The 20,586-nt window shown below is 40.5% G+C and overlaps 1 protein-coding gene across 1 annotated transcript in view; it reads right to left on the bottom strand.

The window, feature by feature from the left end:
• IFTAP (intraflagellar transport associated protein) overlaps nucleotides 1-20,586 on the bottom strand; it is a gene marked incomplete at its 5' end in the record, with an annotated part of 36,712 nt that overhangs the window by 9,767 nt on the left and 6,359 nt on the right. The window contains 3 exons of the mRNA XM_082485347.1: nucleotides 5,901-5,955; nucleotides 6,867-6,938; nucleotides 8,349-8,506. Of these exons, the coding sequence (XP_082341473.1) occupies nucleotides 5,901-5,955; nucleotides 6,867-6,938; nucleotides 8,349-8,506 (285 nt within the window). The remainder of the gene's footprint in view (nucleotides 1-5,900; nucleotides 5,956-6,866; nucleotides 6,939-8,348; nucleotides 8,507-20,586) is intronic.

The following is a 20,586-nucleotide window of genomic DNA, read 5'->3' as shown; positions in this document are numbered from 1 at the left end:
TTTCCAAATGGGCAGGATTTGGTCCAGTTCACAAATGCACAGTTTTTCTGAATCACTTTTCCTTTACATACTTAAGCAAAACGTTTGTACTGGGAACAGTGGGTTTGCTTTCTGTGACAGCTCAGAAGGATATGCTTTAGGTTTAGAAATATCTTTTAATATGAATCAATCTCAGCCCTGCTACAGTACAGATGTGTCCATCTTGTCTCAGGAATGTTTTTATGAACGAACTTAAGGGGACCATATGTCTCGCAATTTAGCCAAAGGATTATGTAAATCTACCTACTCTCTTTTTCTGACAGATATACAAGTTTCTTTACAGCTTTATACTGTATTTTAGTAGCTTGATTTCCTCTTGAAAGCTCAGAATAAATTTTCAAAGCATTGCTTAAATGTTAGTTAATGGAACCAACAAGAGGGTACATAGATCCAAGGTGAAAAGGAAGAAGTGGCAATTTATCGCCACATGTACAGTTTTACCACAGTAATGGAGTTACAGACCTCTCATTCTCCTGTAAATCTGCATTTGAAAATACTGATTTCCTAGCTAGGCCTTCATAAAAAATCCATGACTGAATTCTTCATTTAGCTTTCTTTTGGGAATTGTGTACTATTTCAAAACCAGCAGGGCTTTGGACTTGTAAAGTAGAATGTTCTTTAAAAAAGAGCTGAATTCATTCCCTTGGGTATCTCATTCCTTTTTTTTTTTTGTCTTTTGGTTCATGACTCACATATAAGTGTTTTCCAGTTTTCATCCCTGTTCTCTTGGGTTGTTTGTATCTAGCTCTATGTGCTTTCAGTATTTGTTCTCAGCATAGCATCTGGTCTTATTCTGCATCAGTTATATGAGAAAGCTTTCTGAAAAGAACAGTGCAGTCCACAGGTATATATGCTATGTCTTCACATGCTCTGCAACTGCTTTCTTCCACCTTTCATAACTTGGGTCAAAACTATTTGCAGGACAGAAAGAAGATGTGAATGCTCATTTAAAGGCAATGGCATCTTCTGCTATTGTTTCAAACTTGCACCCTAAATATACCCTCACTGAAGGAAGGAAAGCCTGGACATCAGGAGGTTTGTATCGCCTCTTGATATAAACACTGACTATTTCTGTACTAAGAACTCTCCCTGCCCAACAGATCAATCTGCTGAGAGAAGATGAGGAGGAAGCACTGTTAGGCAACAGTCTGGCAATGGTCCAGAAAGACAACTCTTAAAAATTAGGACAACAGAAGGAAATTTATTTTTGCTTTTAGCAAGAAGTGCTTGTCATACTCAGAATGACAATTCCACTATTTTAAGGCTCATTAGTAATGCAAACAATGTTTCAAATTCCCTTCAATCACCCCATAAGAATGTGGTAATCAACCTTTGTTTGCCAGTAGACATGCCAGAAATGAGCTTTGTCTCTCTATCCTGGCTGCATGACAGCACATGAAAGTCTAATCGGTAAATGCTGCTTTCCCTGATAATGTTTAATCAAGAAACTCCTTCAGAGAGAAAAATTAGGGAGTTTTGACAGTCCTCCTTCTCAGTGGGAGCTCCCAAAGGAACTGTAGGCTATTGTAAGTTCTAGCCAGTACCTCACAGCTGGTTTAGGCTGATGCTACAGCACTAGTGGATGATGATCCTAATTAAGCTGCTAATTATGTTCTCTGTGGAGGTGATTAATTAGCAACAGGAAAGCCTTGGATACTGCCAACGGCACCATTTATAGAGATAACTGAGCAGGCAGTAATATCAAAAATCTGAGAAGAGATTTTGAAATGTACCTCTCCTCATTACCATGAAGAATCAACTTCCTGGATGATAAGGCAGCGAACGACAATTTTACTCAAGTCCAGCACACTTTAATGAGGGCGTATTTGGAAACTGAGCAGTTGTCTTCTCTTTAGTACCTTCCCCACACACACACACATGATAGACCCACAGGAAGCGATTACTACATCTTCGAACACTGCTGAGTTGGAGGCTTTTTGCTCACTGTGTACCATTGACATTAATTATAAGAGCAGAAAAAAAGAATCTATTGGCACAAACCTGATTTGAACTTTCAAGAGTGAAGAAGTTCAAAGTCTTGTCTAAAGCTTTACTGTAGCCAAATGATGCCCAGCTATAGATACACTAACACAGTTTTTACCACTTTCAGACACAATTCACAAAAATCCTGTTGATGGGGAGCTGAGGAGGAAGATAGTGATAACGAAAAAAGCTTAAAAGCTAAATTTTGCTGTCTCCCCTGGTTCTCAGGCTTCAGGCTGCTAGTCCCGAAGAGCTGACTAGTGTGAAATCATCTTGAGGCAGTGTTAAATGGATTGCAGGGACTGGAGTAGAAAAAAAGAAAGATATTCACAAGCTGGGGGGAGCCCCATACTTGAAAAAATCCACAGAATTTAACTCTGAATCCTCTTCCTCAACCTGATTTTTCTGGACATAATTATAGGCTCAAAATATAAATGGAAAGGCATAGACTATGGAAAATAACAGAAACTGATATAATTTGCCTAAAGAATTATTTAAATAATCAAATAGTTATGTTTGGCCTCAGCTTCAAAGTAACTGAGTCACTTGGGTTCTCCTCAACCTCTTTGGGGTTACAGAGAACTGGGACTTTGAAAAGACAAGTTTATAGTACCTCGGGGCTCCAAGCCAGATTAGGATGAGACTCTGATATCCTCGCCTATGCAGCCTCACCTATACATCTAATTAGTCCTATTTTAATTTTCTCTTGTATTTAAAAAATAGCACACTGAAGGTCTCTAGATATGCTTTTTAAATATTTTGTACTTTATACAAGTATTACCTATTATTACCTAACTATCCTCCGAGCCCTGCAGCAAGTGATTTGTCACCAGTCCTGGAAAGGAATTCTGTTGCCAAACCATAGGTACTAGGCATTCTCCATCCATCTCTGGAGAAAGCCTGATCATCTCTATTGTTGCCTTAAGCTACTTACAGTTACAGATTAAATTCAGTGAGAAAGAGCGATTAAACAGTCCACCATACACATACTGTCTCTACATGATGCATTAAAGCTATGGTTTAGGGCAGCAATTTTACTTTGCCAATAATGTTTACTGTGCCAAAGTCCCACAATGCAAAGCATTGCCCTGGTTTCAGGCTTTTAGCCCAGTGCTGTCTAATGAAAACAGCTACAATGAATTTGTATACTGGCCAAATCTATGGGCTGCTTGCTTTTTTTTTTTTTTTTTTTTTTTTTTTTTGTAAGAAGCAGCTGTATTCATTCACACCTTAAAAGAAACTGGACTTAGAAAAATAAGTTGAAAGAAAAAAGAGAAAAAAACACTAGAGTGATTCTTACAGGATATCTCCCAAAATGCATTTATTTAGATAGGATGTTTTAACACCTATTTTCTATCGTGCTTTTCACACTGTCAACTTTGAGCCACTTCCCCTTAAGGGTGAACATTTATTGTATTAATGTACAGTTGCTAACTCAGCTAACTGATCTGCCCTTTAAAGCTAAATGAAGTACAGAGATACTGAACTGTTGCTAATAACAAGTAGAGATAAAAGCTTGTTGTGATTATACTAGCGAAGTATGACATTTTTCACTGGGTGTCCTAGCTTGTTTTGCCATTACGAAGTCTTAAATCCATCATTTGTTCTGACATACAGGTGGCAGCATTTAAAAAGGCCAGCAACAGAATGCCTTTCAAATTTGTGTCACACTGCCTCACTTATAAGCTAACTGGAATTCTTCAGAATTAATCCTTTATTAAGGTGGTCAATAGGGATATTATTTTATATTGCTTTATTATTACAAACAACAGAAGCAACACCATTTTATATTTTAATTTGCATTTTGTTGCTATTGTTTCTACAGGAGTAAGATTATACCTCTCATTATGAAGTCTATCAAGTGGATTTTGACATGCAAGACATCTATCAAACTATAAGTCCTATTTTCTGCACTTAGGGGAAATTTTTCTTTTTGACTCAACAACTATTTCCACTGGAGAAGCCCTGGGCAAGACCCAGGCTGTGGGCTTCCCAGATATAAATTTGGATGCTGTTTACTTTCCTTACACAGTTTAGAAGGAATAATTAGCTTCTGGCTATGCAGTGTTGTGTTGTTATGAAATACAATCCAAATGCTTAATGCTGTTAGTGAGCACTGTTGATTGCTTAGGAGTTGATAGGAATTCTTTCTGCACTGAGGCAGTCTGCAGGGAGTGCTGTCTCATGGGAAGAGCCAAGGAGAGCAGAGATTGAAAGCCAAATCAGATGTCACGTAAAAAGCGAGTAGTTAGCACACTGATAATCGACAGTAGTGCTGGTATAATGTTATGTTTATTGTTTATATAATCACTGATAAAAGCACTAACTGAAAGGTTTTCCCAATGTGGCTTGCATAAAGTGCTACTCAGACAGTACAGGCAGATGATTATTTTTGTAATTCTCATCTTATTCAAATGCAGTCTGTTTTACTAGGGGTTTCTAAATGTATGTGATTAACATGTAGTCTTGCATACACACAAATACATAGAAAAACCTGGAGAGAGGCAAGGTCTGGCACAGTCCAGAAAGTGGTGAACTATTCTCAAGCTCTGGCTGAATTCTTCTTTCCTCACTGCCCTGCTTGGTATTTTAGTGTTGGGCATATTGCTTATCATCCAATTTGTGGCCTGTTTTGAACTAGAGATATCTAACAATACTTCCATGAACTAGATATAGACAATTCTCATTTCATTATGATACTAGTGAAATATGGGTTTGGGTTTCCACCAGTGAGCCCATTTTAATAGATATTACGAGAATTTAAGACATAAACACAGAACAATTTCCTACAAAGGGAAAAATGGGCACATATGAACACTGGACTCAAAAGAAATCTTTGATGTCTGTACCTGATATAGGACTGCTATCTTACTCCCCGCCTCCTGAAATTCCCAGGTTGGAGAAAGAATATTTGCTGTAAACCTGACTTATGTTGGTTTATTATTTTCTTAAGAGTTACAGCCAAGTTCCAAGTATTCATCAACTGCAAGTCTCTAAGCCCTCAGAATTCATAGGAATTCTGCACATACAGAAAGCAAAGACTAATCAAATCTTTAATGGATTAGAGACAGACTAATCAAATAGCAATAATCAAGGAACTGAGGACCAAAGTCCTGCTCTGTAACAGCTTGTTTCAGTGACTTTAGGAAAATCCCTTAATCTGTATGGCTTGGTTTCTTTGTGCAGTCACAGGCGTAGATGAGGAAAATAAATTTAATCACTAAAAGTTCATCAATTCTGGTGGTAATAAAGGCCACACAAGCACCTGTGATAAACAAATAACTATAGACACTAGGTTCCTATTTACTTTTTAGAGGTGGCAGAGTTAAAATTATTATAGGGGTATGAAACAGTTCAACACAACTCAAAATGCTCATATTGGAATTCTTAAAGAAGTTTACCACAAACTAAAAATTAGTCTCACCTATTTTAAGCCCAGGATGAAATAATTTTAATAGGTAGGGACATTTCTGTTAAGTATTTCCACTTTACAGAACTCTCTCTTAGCACCCACCCACGGAGAAACTTCTGTAATCAAAATAATTTCAATACAAAATAGAAGTGCAGAAAAATGTAGAAACATTGCTAACAAGAAATGTTATGTAATTCTGAAAAATCTTGAAAAAAAAAAAAAACACCTGCTCACCAGGACCCAGTATAATAAATATTCCTTATAATTTATTATCTCATTACCTCTCAGAGTGAAGAAATGAGTACTTTAATTTGGGGAATTTGGGCAATTTGGGGAATTTTCTAGGAATAGAAGAACTGAGGAAGAACATCTTTTTTAGAGGAGAAACATTGCTTTAGAAAATGTCCATACACTTGCGTCCAAAGACAGACAATGATAGTGAATATGAAGGGGGCGGGAAACCTACCACTGCATGTCTCTTCATCTGTGTCTATATCTTCCAAATCTAAGTACTTCTCCACCTGCCATAAAAACCCCAAATTGGAAAATAGATTAAAATGTATTAATTCAATTAGTATAATCTAGAGCAAAGAAAAAAAGCATTACATTGTCTCCTTCATCCTCTCCATTCTCCCCTGCATTTTTCCAAGAAAGCATATGAGTTTTCTTTGAAATGTGTAACCAAAAGGAAATACTTTCAAGTATAGGCAAAGAATTGCTGCCACAATTACTGAATATCAACTACAGTGATGGGAAAGAAGCTCAAGCTGTACAGCAACTTCTTCAGGAACTTAGTGGGAACATGGAGAAGTAAAATATGTCGACAGGAAAAAGATACATGATAAGTTACTCTGAAGTTCTGCAATCTCACTGCATATGGCACAGAGACAGTACATGCTGTAAGCAAAGTAGAGCTTGATCCTTCTGTTTTGATACCAATGGTGAACTGAATGGAAAATAAAAAAGCTAAGAATTATTACATTTTTAGTACTACTGTTTTTTCAGGCTGATGACCCTTCAAAATGGTCTAAACTACCTAAAATTATTTCAGGTAGCACTCTGAATAGATTCATACAGTGAGAGTGAAAGGCCTTTTCCAGCCCAGGTGCAAATAGTGCTACCATGAAGGACTTACTATATGCACTGGGTAGTTTTCTATGTTTCCATTCAGTAATTAGAGACGCTTTTAGATAATTTTTCCAACCTGATTTGACACCTTTCTCATCAACACTTACATAACCTTTACACTTTAAAAGTACATACTCATTAACATTTGAAAAAAATTTTGGATGGTGATGCTCTCATCCTTTTCTCCCACAAATGGGAAAGAAATACATCAACAAATTGTAAGTAAATTGTAAATAAATAAAGCAAAAATCAGTCATGTCCTACTTGTAATCCCCACTTTGAAGAAAATAAAAGAAAACCTCACCTTCACTCTTTCAGACAGACTGAGATCATTTCCATCAGAGCCACCAGCTTGCCAGCTCTCATTCATCACTATCTGTCGATTGATAGGCAAAAATATTTATATGCATAAAACAGAACCAAAATCACAGTCAAAGCTCTTCCTGATTTACACATACAGATCCAGTGTATTTTTTTTTTAAATTGAATGTATTGCTCTTGAAAAGAGAACGTATGCAGGTAAACCTCTGAAAACCTACACAGGACCAGACTTAACCCATTGGCACAACAGTGCAAGTAATCATAACATGCCTAAAAAGCAGCATTTAGAAAAGAAATATTGTTTTCAATAGCAGCTTTTACCCTCTTTCCTTTCCTCAGGGCAGGCTTTAAGGCTTCAGTGGTCAACTTACTGCATTACAGACTCCTCCCGCTACAATGCTAGCAATTTTTCTGATGCATTCTACTATTACTGTATTTGTTTCTTAAACTGGTAATGTGAAAAAAATGTGCGGCCATGCCTGAAACCTTTTTTCTGTAGCAACAAGTATTAAGATGTTCCATTAAATAAAGGATAAAGGAAATTGCACATTGCTTTATGGGGCAGAAAGCCAAATCAAAGTGGCTTAAGTAAGACACCCAAAGGGAGTCTATCCCAATGAGGCAACCATATTCTTTATGAGAAAAATGGCAAAAAGATTCTTGTCATTATTATTATTATACAATCAACTGACATAATGTGATTGTTTTAAAAACCATACTTGATTCCACCTCAAAAGCATGAGCTAATAGGGAGGACAATAACAGCTTCTGCCTTTGACCAAGGCCTGGCAGGCCCATCATTCAAGTGTGTTGCTCTGGGTATTGCACAAAATGACCCACTACTTTTTCAATAAAAAGTTTAATGAAGGGAATTTTTGAGTACAGACTAGATCACAGCTCAGTTATTTGTTATTCAGGCAGGAGGGCAGAAGTTCTTAACAAGTGGACTCATACTTCCATCTCACTCTCTCCAGATGATGTCTGTTGTTTTCCTGTCCCTACGCATTAAATCCCTGATCTCATGTTTCAGAAGATTAAAAATGCTTCTGGCCTGCTTACTGTTTACTCTAGGTAGCTGAAGCAATCTAACTTTAGTAACACAGAACTGAGTTACTTGCTAAAATCCCCAAGAAGCAAAATAAATCTATGCATGCTGGCATCCATACTCTAGACTTTTTCCTTTTTGCCAACCTCTACTGTTAACTGCAGTCTTCAGTGAAAGCATTACACAGGGTGCCTTACTTATTAGTCAGATTATGGCAGCTCTTCAGTAGAGCAAATGCCACTGCCAAATGTGATCCCTGCAGGTGCCTCTGTGAGCATTACACATTTAGGTAGTATTTTAAATATTTGCCTCAGATGGGATAAATACCACTAGCTTCTAACATTTGGACAGTATATCTCCCCATATTTTCATCTGTTTGAATGTGGTGCTTGTCCACATGGACAAATGTTAACTCATTACCTCATTCTCATTTGGTATCTGTGGTGGAGGAGACACCCACATTTCTTTGCTTCTTCCAGGTGAGCCATGCTGTTTATTTCTGTTTGATAATTCAGAAGGAGAAATTTTTTTTCTTCGGGACTCCGCTTTACTTCCTTGAATTGTCTTCCCCTCTTCCTCTGCAAGGAAAATCACACCAGATCAGATAACATAACGCCCTATTCAAGAAAAATGTGAATTTCATTACATCTAATATTGACTTATTTTACACATTGACTTTTTCTCTCACACTCAGAGCTTCCATGTGCATCATATGCATGTATTTTGCAATCTTTGTTATAAAACTGAATATGCAGTTCAAACTTTAAGTGCACAGAGTCACCTGTTCCTCAACACTGAAGAATTAATTATCTCAAAAGCTTATGCAATATCCAGAAAACTTGATAAAATAAACCAAGAGCTGAAAATACCCCAAAAAAACCAAGACAGTACGTAAGGTTACACCTCAGGTTTTATTTTAAAACTTTCTTTAAATGCTCTCTCAATGCTACACGAAATGGCACATAACATTTGTGCCTTCATCTGGCACTGCAAACATCAACACATATGAAGAGAATCTCTTCTTTGTGACACCACTATAAACCTCATAGTAACCGCATGGACTCAGTAGGGCTGTTTTAGATGTACGCGTTTAGAATTAAAAGCAGAAACCCCTCCTTATTCACCAACACACACTCCCAACACTTACATGTCTAGAAGTCCAGTAACTGTACTTATGTGAGAATCGTGCTCACAAAATCACTTGATATCTTAAGCAGTTCAAGTGCACATATTTCTTCACATACATAACTGAAAGTGTACCTTCTTATCAAGCACAAGAAAGGATTCTGATTTTGATCATAGTACAGTGATGATCTGGTCCAAAAATTGAGTAGTTCTTGTATTTTCTGCCTCAATATCTTGGTATCACCCTGTTTATAATGACTATCAGCCCCAACATGTGCCCCATGTGCAAACCTCACAACCATTACAGCAAACACCCATGTTGCCAAGTATCGAAGTGAGCCTTGGCAGTTCTTGTCAGAACTGATACTGATACTGATACTGTCTGTGAGTCCACCCAGGGCCAACAGCCACAGACCTCTCGGCTGTCTGTGAGCACCAGTGCTAGAATCATAGAATCATAGAATCATAGAATCAGTGAGGTTGGAAGGGACCTTTAAGATCATCAAGTCCAACCATTAACCTACCCTGATAAAAACACCACCACTCCTAAACCATGTCCCTAAGCACCTCATCTACCCTTTTCTTAAACACCTCCAGGGATGGTGAATCCACCACCTCTCTGGGCAGCTTATTCCAATGTTTAATAACCCTTTCAGTGAAAAAATGCTTCCTAATATCCAATCTAAACCTGCCCTGACATAACTTGAACCCACTTCCTCTTGTCCTATCACTTGTCGCCAGGGAGAAGAGGTCAGCTCCCATCTCTCTAAAACCTCCTTTCAGGTAGTTGTAGAGGGTGATAAGGTCTCCCCTCAGCCTCCTCTTCTCCAGGCTAAACAACCCCAGATCCCTCAGTCGTTCCTCATAAGGTTTGTCCTCCAGACCCTTCACCAGCTTTGTAGCCCTTCTCTGGACACGCTCCAACACCTCAATGTCCTTCTTGTAGTGAGGGGCCCAAAACTGAACACAGTACTCGAGGTGAGGCCTCAGCAGTGCCGAGTACAGGGGGATGATTACTTCCCTAGTCCGGCTCACCACACTATTCCTGATGCAGGCCAGGATGGTGTTGGCCTTCTTGGCTGCCTGGGCACACTGCTGGCTCATGCTCAGCCGGCTGTCCACCAACACCCCCAGGTCCTTTTCTGCCGGGCAGCTTTCGAGCCACTCCGCCCCCAGTCTGTAGCGCTGCATGGGGTTGTTGTGACCCAAGTGCAGGACCCGACACTTGGCCTTGTTGAACCTCATACCATTGGCCTCAGCCCATCTGTCCAGCCTGTCCAGATCCCTCTGCAGAGCCAATCTACCCTCAAGCAGATCAACACGCCCCCCCAGTTTAGTGTCGTCTGCGAACTTACTGAGGGTGCATTCGATCCCCTCATCCAGATCGTTGATAAAGATATTAAAGAGAACGGGCCCCAGCACCGATCCCTGGGGGACACCACTCGTGACTCCCATCCATCCAGGACCATGTGATGAGATGCACTGACAGATCCTATAACCTAGCCCCTGTATCTTAGCACAACATCTCATTTGAGCTGATTTCTTTAGGCACTGCTGCTTTCAGTGTTTAACAACTATAGCGTGCTCTTGACTTAGCTTATTACCAATTTGATTTCCTTCCTATATGAGCAACCTGACTGGGTGAGAAAATTTTGCAAGAAAGTATTTTTTATTGGGATCAGACTAACAAACAGCAGCACGCCAGTGATAATTAACTGCCAGAAGTTTTTAGGTCCTGAGATTAAAAACTAAATACAGATGTTCAAGCAGGGTTTGTTCCCTTAGGGGATTCCTTCAGTCTTGAAAGACAAACTGGAAAAACATTTTGCTGGTGCATTGATGGAAGATTAGAATAATTTCTCTTGTGTTTATTTTATACATCAACAGTGGGCACTTATTGAAAATAGGGAATTACTCAGAAACAGAACTGAGTCCTTCAATGACAACTTATGACATCTTGCAGACCTTTAACAACTCCTTGGATAACAAGAGCAAAGTTAAGACAACTATTAGTGTTTCTGACTGCCCTACCAGGCAGGCCCACGGAGCATGGAGCAGCCAGCAGAATTAGGATACATATAGGTGATCATCAAATGAAATTTCAACAGTAAAGACTGGATCTAGGAGCTGATTACAAATCAGAACAGGTATGTGCATGGAAGTCTGGATTTCTGAACCCATGCTGAATAGTGTTTTTTCTCCTACAACAGGGCAAAAAATTTACTAATCATGGCCAAAATAAAAATGTAGGACTTTTTATTTTAAAAGTCCCATTATGAAATATGGAGCAGCTATAGGACAATCAATTCAAATGAACTTCACACATGTTCTTAATGAAAAATAAATGCTCATTTAACAGAGTTTCTTGGGTTTAGTTTGAAAAAACTACAGTACAAAACACTGCAGTACATTTCTAAAGCATAATTATATGTTACAGGCATTGAAGTAATTCTTGTGGAGAGTTTTAATTATGCCCTTGGGGTTACTATGTTGAGCCATCCACCAAAGAGCTATTAATGCCCAGGGACAGCTCTGTGCTGCAGTTACTATGACACATAGAAAGGGATGGAAGTCTGGGGATAACCTAAAGTCCACATTCATAAAAGTCAAGGTTCATAGAAATCAAATTGCACCAGACCAGAGCAATCTAGCAAACAGATTTTATGCTCAAACCACAGATGGATCCTCTGAATAATTCCTAAATCCCAGGTCTCTTCATACGACATCTGTCTTCTCCCTGCTTTTTAGCAAGTACTTTCCTAAAACAATATTTGGAAACAGCAGTACATATGGGCAATCTCTTCTTCCTACACACTCTCTTTTTCAAGCTGTGGAAATGAAGCAGTATCACACAGGAAACCCTCTTTTAAATTCTTGACAGGTAAAATAGTCACCCACTATTTGAAGATATTTTTACTGTCACCCTACTTTGCAGGAAGAACTAGATGACCAGCTCAAAAAGCTTCAAGCTTTTATTACTGTAGTGGTAAAACAGGATGGACTTCCTGTTTTATACTAAGAACTGACAAGTCTGATATTAAAGACTGACAAGCCACAAAAAGATATTAATGTATTTTAGGGTATGTGTGTATTAGCAAAATATGCAGCCAAGCATGTAGAGACCTACAGACTAAAAACAGGGACTGAGGATCCTGGTACATCAGCAGCCTCTATGTATGAGAGGTGAGAAAGAGCTTCTGAAAGCCATACACTTTTCTCAGCCAGATCAACACAGAGACAAAAAGCATCATCAACTGGTATGATCAGCAACATAATTCATATAGCCAATAGGCTCTGAATAAACATTATATTCTTGCACAAGCCCATGCCTGTCTTGAATACAACTGTGGTCATCCTTCTGGGATATAAATCTGATCCTTCTTCTCCAAAATATAGGTTCTGAATTCTCCAAATAAAATAATATCACTTTTAGCATCAAAAGACCTATGACACATAGTTGTGCCATTATAATTAAGACAGTACACATGAGCTGACAAACTTATTTTATTTGTTTATATACTTCTGGACAGCTGAGCTATTGTCACAGTTAAAAACCTAGACAGATTAAACAAGCTAATAAGAAATCAAACGCATTCATACTATTCATGTGCCATTTACCAACCCTAGACACAGCTAGAAGCATTATCCCTTTTCCTAAGAATTCCGCCATAAACTGCTGTCAGAATCTTTTTTCTGGTTAAGACCATTGCAGAGTTATTGGGTTACAGAATATTAAACATTACATTTGATGAAACATTCACAACTGCAATGTGATACTAGGTTTATGACTGCAAGTGAAGAAAAATTCGAAAAGAAAAAAAAAGTCTAAGCAACGTAAAGCAGTTTTGAAATGCATGCTGTGGACAGAGCATCAGCAGTGCAACCATGTGCATAATGAAGCTATGCCACATAAATTGGAGGGGGGGAGGTTAATCAAACATTACGTTCCTGGCCTTAAGCACAGTTCCTCAGGGCCAGTAAGATCCACCTTCAGATATCCAACATAACTACTGATACCTATAGTTTCTCAATCCACACATCATTTAATTTGTTATCTTGAAGCAGTAATAGTCATGATCTTAAAAAATATTAGCAAAAACAACACACATAAATTGTTCTAAATTTAAAGAAACTAAAGTCTTCAGAGAAATATAACAGATGAATTCTTTTGACAGTGTTCTGAATTTAAACCATTCCTGTCCTTACTTTTGAAAGAGAAGGGGAAGGAGGAAGGACCACATTCAAGCCAGCAAGAGGATCCCTCTGCCTTCCCCCGACTAAGTGATAATTAACTCATTACTCACAGGCATAGTTCTCAACCTGCCAAGACCCAGATGTACAACACTGGCCTTTCCAACGTGTGACAAAAGTCCAAACACAAGAAAAAGTAGCAGAAGCAGAAGGCTGAACTGATGGAGAGATTCACATATTCACTCTGCAGACAGTTTCTCAGTCTTAAGTTTTACAAATTCCACTGTCAGTACCCTAACAATGAAATAACAAGCCAGCTTAGGTCTCTAGAAAAGTAAATCTGAGTCTCTCAAGAGTAGTACCCATTATAATTGTGTGTCACAGAAAAGTATGTCGCAGACTCGTCCTGGTTCAACCCCAGCTGGCAGCTAGAACCACACAGATGCTTGCTCACTTACCCCAGTTGCGATGGGGGAGAGAATCAGAAGAGTAAAAGTGAAGGAAAGCTCATGGGTTGAGATAAAGACAGTTTAATAAGTAAAGCAAAAGCAAAGCAAAACAAGAAATTCATTCACTGCTTCCCATCGGCCGGCAGGTGTTCAGCCATCTTTAGGAAATCAGGGCTCCATCATGCATAACAGTTACTTGGGAAGACAAACACCGTAACTCCAAACATCTTCCTTCTTCTTCCCCAGTTTTATATACTGAGCATGATGTCACGTGGTATGGAATAGCCCTTTGGTCAGTTGGGCTCAGTTGTCCCAGCTGTGTCATCTCCTCCTTCTTCGGCCCTCTCCGCCTGCTTGCTGGCAGGGCAGAGTAAGGAGCAGAAAAGGCCTCGAGAGCTTAGCAACAATCAAAAACACCAGTGCCCTATCACACTATTCCCATCCCAAATCTAAAACATAGCATTACACCAGCTGCTCACAAAAAGTTAACTACATCCCATTTGAAACCATGACAAGACTTCAGAAACACTTCTATCAGAAAGCATATCCAGCTTGACAATTTTTTCTCCCCCACCACCTATCCTCTATATTGTTTAAAATTCTCCTTGTTTCCCAATTTGGAATGGAATCTTTTGAAAATGTCCACTGATCACCCACATATTCCGAAGAATAACAGAGTCACTTATCACAAAGCCAGAGAAGAGAGCTATGAGGATTACCAGGAAAAACTTCCTGTCAGTGAAATTTGTTAGATGAAATAGTAGCCCTAGAATCTGTGATCACGATGTGATCTGTGTTCACGATGTGAATGTGATCACGAAATGATAGAATTTTCAATTCTTGATCAAGTAAGGCGGGGAGCCAGCAGAACTTCCACCTTGGATTTCCAAAGGGCAGACTTTAGCCTGTTTAGGAGCATGGTTGAGAGCGTCCCTTGGGAGGCAGTTTTGAAGAGCAAAGGTGCCCAGGAAGGCTGGGCATACTTCAAGCAAGTGCTCTTAGAAGCACAGGAGAAGGCCATCCCCTTGTCTCAAAAAACGAGCAGACGGGGAAGACGACCAGCCTGGCTAAATAGAGAACTTTGGCTGAACCTCAGGAAAAAAAGGAAAGTTTACATTCTCTGGAAAAGGGGGTTGGCAACTTATGAAGACTATAAAGATACTGCTAGGCACCAGTACAGGTTAGGGGCTTACCTGCTGGGAGATAGCTTGGAGGAGAAGGATCTGGGGGTTGTGGTAGACAGTAAATTATCCATGGCCCAGCAATGTGCCCTTGTCGCCAAAAAGGCCAATGGAATCCTGGGCTGCATAGGGAAGAGTGTGGCCAGTAGGTCGAGGGAGGTCATTCTCCCCCTCTACTCGGCACTGGTGAGGCCACAACTGGAATACTGTGTCCAGTTTTGGGCTCCCCAGTTCAAGAGGGACAGGGAACTGCTGGAGCGAGTCCAGCGAAGGGCAACTAAGATGATTAAGGGCTTGGAGCACCTCCCTTATGAGGAAAGGCTGAGAGAGCTGGGACTCTTTAGCCTGGAGAAGAGAAGGCTGAGGGGAGACCTGATTATGGCATACAAGTATCTAAAGGGTGGGTTGAAGAAGGATGGAGCCAGGCTCTTTTCATTGGTTCCAAGTGACAGGACGAGGGGCAATGGGCACAAGTTAGAACACAGGAAGTTCCGTTCAAATACACGGAAACAGTTCTTTACGGTTCGGGTGACAGAGCACTGGAACAGGCTGCCCAGGGAGGTTGTGGAGTCCCCTTCCCTGGAGATTTTCAAGACCCGCCTGGATGCAGTCCTGAGAAATGTGCTCTAGGCAATCCTGCTTTGGCGGGAGAGTTGGACTAGATGATCTCTAGAGGTCCCTTCCAACTCTGATAATTCTGTGATTCTGTGATTCTGTGATAACAAAGCTATGTAGGGGGAAAATGAGAAGGGCCAAAGCTCAAGCAGAACTCAGCTTGGCCACTGCAGTTAAAGACAATAAGAAGAGATTCTTTGAGTATATCAATAGAAAAAGGAAGACTAGGGAAAATGTAGGCCCACTGGTGAATAAGACAGGTGCCCTAGTGGTGGAAGACACAGAGAAGGCAGAGTTACTGAATGCCTTCTTTTCTTTGGTCTTCACTGCTAAAGCTGTCCCTCATGAATCCCATACTCTGAAGGCAAAGGGGAAGGTCTGGAGAGAGGAAGATTTTCCCTCAGTTGAGGAGGACCGTGTCAGAGACCACTTGGCCAAGCTGGACATTCACAAGTCCATGGGCCCTGATGGCATGCATCCACGAGTGCTGAGAGAGCTGGCGGATGTTATTGCTAGACCACTCTCCATCGTCTTTGAACGGTCATGGAGAACAGGAGAGGTGCCTGAGGACTGGAGGAAGGCTGACATCACTCTGATCTTCAAAAAAGGCAAGAAGGAGGACCCAGGGAACTACAGACCAGTTAGTCTCACCTCTGTCCCTGGGAAGGTAATGGAGCGACTCATTCTGGATGTCATCTCCAAACACGTTGAGGAACAGGAAGTTATTGGAAGTGGTCAACATGGATTTACCAAGCTTTCTATGATGTTATAACTGGTTGGCTGGATGAGGGGAGAGTCGTGGATGTCATCTACCTTGACTTCAGCAAGGCTTTTGACACTGTCTACCATGACATCCTCATCAGGAAGCTGAGGAAGTATGGGCTAGATGAGGTGACAGTGAGGTGGATTGAGAGTTGGCTGCAGGACAGAACTCAGAGGGTTGTGATCAGCAGCACAGAGTCTAGTTGGAGGCCTGTAACCAGTGGTGTCCCCCAGGGGTCAACACTTGGTCCAATTTTGTTTAATATATTCATTAATGACCTGGATGAGGGGACAGAGTGTATCCTCAGAAAGTTTGCTGATGATACCAAACTGGGTGGGGTGGCTGACACCCCAGAGGGCCGTGCTACCATCCAGCGTGACCTGGACAGGCTGGAGAGCTGGGCAGAGAAGAACCTAATGAGGTTCAACAAAAGCAAGTGCAAGGTCCTGCACCTGGGGAGGGAGAATGCTAGGCACCAGTACAGGTTAGGGGCAGACCTGCTGGGAAGTAGCTCTGAGGAGAAGGATCTGGGGGTCCTAGTAGACAGCAAATTATCCATGGCCCAGCAATGTGCCCCTGTTGCCAAAAAGGCCAATGGAATCCTGGGCTGCATAGGGAAGAGTGTGGCCAGTAGGTCGAGGGAGGTCATTCTCCCCCTCTACTCTGCACTGGTGAGGCCACAACTGGAATACTGTGTCCAGTTTTGGGCTCCCCAGTTCAAGAGGGACAGGGAACTGCTGGAGCGAGTCCAGCGAAGGGCAACTAAGATGATTAAGGGCTTGGAGCATCTGACTTATGAGGAAAGGCTGAGAGAGCTGGGGCTCTTTAGCCTGGAGAAGAGAAGGCTGAGGGGAGACCTTATTAATACTTACAAGTATCTAAAGGGTGGGTTGAAGGAGGATGGAGCCAGGCTCTTTTCAATGGTTCCAAGTGACAGGACGAGGGGTAATGGGCACAAGTTAGAACACAGGAAGTTCCGTTCAAATACACGGAAAAACTTCTTTACGGTGAGGGTGACAGAGCACTGGCACAGGCTGCCCAGGGAGGTTGTGGAGTCCCCTTCTCTGGAGATTTTCAAGACCCACCTGGATGCAGTCCTGAGTAATGTGCTCTAGGCAATCCTGCTTTAGCAGGGGAGTTGGACTAGATGATCTCTAGACGTCCCTTCCAACTCTGAAAATTCTGTGATCTGTGATCTGTGATCTGAGAATAATGATAAAAGCCTCGTGCTTTGAACCATTTCAAAGCCAGACCAGACACAGCAATCAATAACGTACTGTAGAAAACCTGATTTGGGATAATACACTGGACAAAACACTACAAACTACCAGGTATTTCCTGCCTTTTTTCAATTCAATGAATTAATTCCAAAAACAAAAAATTGAGTGAGAATAAGAAACAGGCCCCTTTAACTATTAAAAAAATAATAATACAGCAAAGCTACTATTGTAAGTTCCAATTTACTTCTTTGTCCTCAAAATGCTGGACTGAGGGCCAGCAGAAGGCCTGTGAACCCCTTAAATCCCCTCCAAGTTATGCTTTGATGGAAAGCCTGGGATTCAAATAATACAGTGACTTCTTCCAGGACTCCGGAACAAAAAATAATTTTACTCACAGTAGCATAAAAACCGTCTTGCACAGAGGTCCCAAGAACAAATTTCATGTTCATTCACTATCTCCATTCTTCAAACACATCATCAGCAAACAGCCACATTTTAAAACGAGAACAAACCCTGTCACTGAAATGTTTCTGTAAAATACCACTTTGAGATGTTCAAAAGACCATTAATGTATGGTAAGAGAAGTACCTGCATTTACCTATTTGCAACTATGTAAACCATCGTGTGATGTTGAGTTCATTTATCCTGCCAAGCTCTAAGAGAAAAAACAAATTTCAAGGCTGAAAATCCAAGTTGTTCGGAAGATAATTTTTAAAGCCTTCTATTTCTTTTTGATAATTCAATCAAATCAGCTTCCACATTTTCCAGTTCTGGGCCCCCCAGTTCAAGAAGGACAGGGAACTGCTGGAGAGGGTCCAGCAAAGGGCTACAAAGATGATTAGGGGATTAGAACATCTCTCTTATGAGGAAAGACTGAGGGACTTGGGTCTTATTAGTCTAGAGAAAAGAAGATTGAGGGGGGGATCTTATTAATGCTTACAAATACTTAAAGGGAGGGTGCCAGGGGGGTGGGAACAGTCTTTTTTTCAGTGGTGCCCAGTGATAGGACAAGAGGTAATGGGCACAAACTTGAATATAGGAAGTTCCGTCTTAACATGAGGAGGGACTTCTTTCCTTTGAGGGTGTCAGAGCACTGGAACAGGCTGCCCAGAGAGGTTGTGGAGTCTCCTACTCTGGAGACATTCAAAACCCGCCTGGATGCCATCCTGTGAAACTTGCTGTAGGTGACCCTGCTCAGGCAGGGGGGTTGGACTAGATGATCTCCAGAGGTCCCTTCCAACCCTGACCATTCTGTGATTCTGTGATTTTCTGCAGTAACCAAATCAAAACTTGCAGCCTCCCTCTGCTTGTATATTGCCCAGCTGAGAATAGAATGCAGTGTTTTATTTTAAAGTTACTTAGCCTAGAAAACCTGCTCTGATTTACATTATTGAGCCATCTTCCTGTTTCCGTGTATTTAAATGCATAAATCTCTGTAAATCAATGCAGTTTGTCCAACTTTTCAGGACAAAAAGCCCAAGTATCCCATACAGTATGTACCTGGAGTATTTCAGTATTAGCATCCTATTTGCCTGTCCATAAGAGTAATCCAGGTGCAATTCAGGCACCTAAACTTTGTTATGTAGTGCTGTTTTAAGAGTCTTGGGGCACCCTGCCTAGCACCCTGCTGCCACCCAAAAAGGCAGTGGGTGTTCCTTAGAGACTATATCCTATCTGCCAGCTCTCAGCATCTGAATTTTCTGTCCCCTACCTATCTGAATTCCTAAAGTCCCATTACAATCTTACTTAACCAAAACCCTCTCTAATTTCAATGACAGTGATCTCGCAGAAGCACTGAGAAAGCAGAGCTCTTCTGTCAAAGTAACTCAATCTATGCAGCACACAAAACAAGAACTTACTTGCCTAAGTGTGCAAATTAATGTTTGTAACACATTTTGAAAGTCCAATATGTCAAACATCGTGGTCTTCCGTTTCTACGCTTCACCTCCATTTAACAAGAGCATTTTTGCTGCTGCTGAATTCCCTTTCCTTCACTGCAGTGTTTCCCCAGTGTAACTCACTCACGCCTATGGAATTCTTATAATGAGTAAAACATACTGTTTACCTCTATTTTCTTTCAAAAAAGGTCAACTTTTACTATCATCAGTAATATGGGCTTAAGTCATTTCTCAGTAATGCCAGTTTCCTAAGGAAATTTCACTACACGATGTCCTCTGCTAGGATAAACACATATTCCATAGACTTGGACAAGTAACTTCAGTGGGACTATTTCTGACTTAAAAGGGTAAACTCTTAACTCCCAATTATTACTTTTGACAGCCATTTTTGGATACTTCCCTTACTGTAGTATGTTTAAAAACTAGGGTTTTTTCTATGTGCTCCTTCAGGGGAAAGATGAGTAACTGTTACTCTCAAGTATATTTCAGCCACTCCCATGCACCTGCTTTAGCTTAATGTACAGCAATATTTCTTCGAAACTAATTCAGCTCTTAATTTTCAAAAGTTTAACTGTTCTTTTACTGTATCAGTATCTCTCCCTTTTTCCTTAATGGAACCTATATGTTCTGGTTTTATATAGTGTTTATCTGTACCAATATCTATGTCTCTTTTGTGCTTCAGATAGTGTCAGTGGTGGAAAAAGGGGCAATATTTCCTGTTTATACCACATTCACCCCAGCAGATCATTTAAAAATATGTATTATTCTTCCACGGTTCAACAGTGCTGCTGCTGGATACCTTCTCCTTTTGAATATTATAATGCAGTCAGTTAAAAAACAAAGCAAATGTGCACTTGACCATTTCAGCAGTTTGCAAAGAGCAAAATCTTGCTTATTCCAACAGATGATGATGAAAAATAATCTTTAAAAATTTCAGAAAACTGTGAAAGAAATCTTAGAGCAGATCCTCAGCTGGTATTAAGCAGCAGAGCTCTATTAAGGGAGCTACACCTCTTAATACCTATCAGGGATCAAGTGGTATCTATCACTACCAAGCAATGCCAACATACTAGATCAGATTTCTAGTTCTAACAACAGAGAGTGCTTATGTGGTGGGAGGAAAAAAACAGCTTCATAAAGGCACAGGCTGTACAACTGACAGTATTTTGCAATTATAATTTGACAGTGTGTCAGGATACAAAAGCTGGAAGACTTT

Source organism: Vanellus vanellus (assembly GCF_965231255.1).
Source record: "Vanellus vanellus genome assembly, chromosome: 6".
NCBI lineage: Eukaryota > Metazoa > Chordata > Aves > Charadriiformes > Charadriidae > Vanellus > Vanellus vanellus.
This window is presented reverse-complemented; position numbering and strand designations above follow the sequence as displayed.